Below are 2,047 nucleotides of genomic sequence, written 5' to 3' on the forward strand. Positions count from 1 at the left end.
ATAAATACATGAGTATATATTTAATATAGTATAGTATATATTTAATGTAATGTCTTTTTTGTACCTAGCTGATAGCATAATATACCTAAAAATATATCATGAAATGTTACAGCTTTTGATTTTATTTAACCAGCATTTTAATATAACTGTAATTAAAGTTAAAAAGGTTCTCCTAACCTTACTATCTGATTTAAGCATGTGCAGATGCCTTGTGTTTTTTAAGTCCGTTAATAATAATTAATAATAATAAAAAAAAAAAAACGTTTTTGTTTTCTGTAGTCTGATGTACTGTGTGCAGGAAAACTTTCACCATGAAGCCAATAAACAGATTTTATTTTGCCATAGTGTTAAACAGTCTACACTTTGTATAATAAAGTATAATATTGGAATATTTTAGATGTAAATTATATTGTATGATTTATACCAATAGTTGCAAGTCTATATATGGCAGACTGTTATTACTGTTTGGATTGGATTAAATAGAAATAAGAAATGTAATTTACGGAGGATTCATGATTTCCTCCATGTAATCACACCCACATATTCAACTGAATAATAAAATAATAATAATAATAATAATTTAGTTCTTTTAGCTTACAAAATGACAGAATACAGATTTACAGAATACTTGCTCAGAGCCATATGAGTCATATTTATGATTATATTCCCTATGCAATATCGTATCTGGTAAACAGCAATTATGATTGCGGTGGATTGCAATTGACCCATCAGGATATCTGAGCAAGCCAAACCAACACAATATAGAGTATCAAGTATATATTACATATCAAAAGTAATATGATGGGTTCCCACAGGAAGCTGAAATCCATGCTGAGAGGTCATTCATTTGACACAGTGACTGTTTTCTCTGCAAATAAGCGGCTCCTGTGCCTGGTTTCACACACCTCATCTCATATATGAGGCAGAGTTATGGCAGGAATGAACTCCAGGGCTGAAAACACTGCTTGTGTCTGAAAGCAGATGGGCCGGTGTCTGTGGAGCAGAATGGTGACGTTACCCACAGCTGCCAGACTCAGTGATTAAGGAAAGTGTGCTAAAGAGTTGTTGTAATAATCAGACTTGGCTCTGCGTGTTGTTTTTAGGGCGACTCAATGAGAACAAACATTCAGCTGGACTTTGGGGACGGTACGGCCGTGTCCTACTCCAACCTGAGCTGGACCCAGGAGGGCATCCGGCACGTGTACCGCAGCGCAGGCATCTTCAGAGTAACAACGCTGGCGGAGAACAGCCTCGGGTTCGACACGTCATCCCTCCACCTGCATGTGACGTGTAGGTTTCACACACAAACACACACGCACAAATGAGCGCCCACTTCAGTGTGTATTTTTAGTGATGAAGTTGGGAAGTTATTTCAGGTGTGTTATAAAACATTCTCCAGTTTGCTAAGGTACCAAAAGGTACCAAAACATTATACTATAATGTTATGGTAGTATTTATGTCTTAACTTTTAGTAAAAATACCTTAACAGCTTTGATGAATTTATTTGTGTGTAGTAATGTTTAAGATAATAAGACTTGTTTGTCAGAGAATATATTTGAATTAAGTTTATTTTTCTCTTTGGCAAAGTCAATTAGTCCAAGCTTTAACTTCACTAAATGTTGGTAGATATACCCTTGTGAAAAAGTACACTTTAGCATACTTTTAAAAAGAGTAATCATTGCATAAATAATATGCTTTAAAATGATATACTAAAATGTAGACAGTTGGTTTTATTAATTTCATCTAATTGTCAATTGCAGTTAAATTAAAATTATTATTAATGTATATTGATTGCAGTTAGCTGAACTTCATGTTGCTTTTTTAACCTATGTAAGAATAACTTTGGTATATCTATTTGCGTAATTTCATGTAATGTATGCAATTTCATAATTAATTATGTTGTCTTTAGAAGTAATTATAGTGTACTGCTGCACTGACAAGCAATAAAAATAAACAAATATGATTGTATTGTTTTTAATATATATATATATATATATATATATATATATATATACACACACATATATATATATATACACATATATAT

The 2,047-nt window shown here is 32.4% G+C and overlaps 1 protein-coding gene across 1 annotated transcript in view; it reads left to right on the forward strand.

The window, feature by feature from the left end:
• The window catches only part of LOC107566138 (VPS10 domain-containing receptor SorCS3-like), a 119,339-nt gene that overhangs the window by 91,743 nt on the left and 25,549 nt on the right, over positions 1-2,047 (forward strand). Inside the window, exon 17 of the mRNA XM_016251513.1 lies at positions 1,104-1,290. Within this exon, the coding sequence (XP_016106999.1) occupies positions 1,104-1,290 (187 nt within the window). The remainder of the gene's footprint in view (positions 1-1,103; positions 1,291-2,047) is intronic.

Source organism: Sinocyclocheilus grahami, unplaced genomic scaffold, assembly GCF_001515645.1.
Source record: "Sinocyclocheilus grahami isolate Dianchi unplaced genomic scaffold, SAMN03320097.WGS_v1.1 scaffold1050.1, whole genome shotgun sequence".
Lineage (NCBI taxonomy): Eukaryota > Metazoa > Chordata > Actinopteri > Cypriniformes > Cyprinidae > Sinocyclocheilus > Sinocyclocheilus grahami.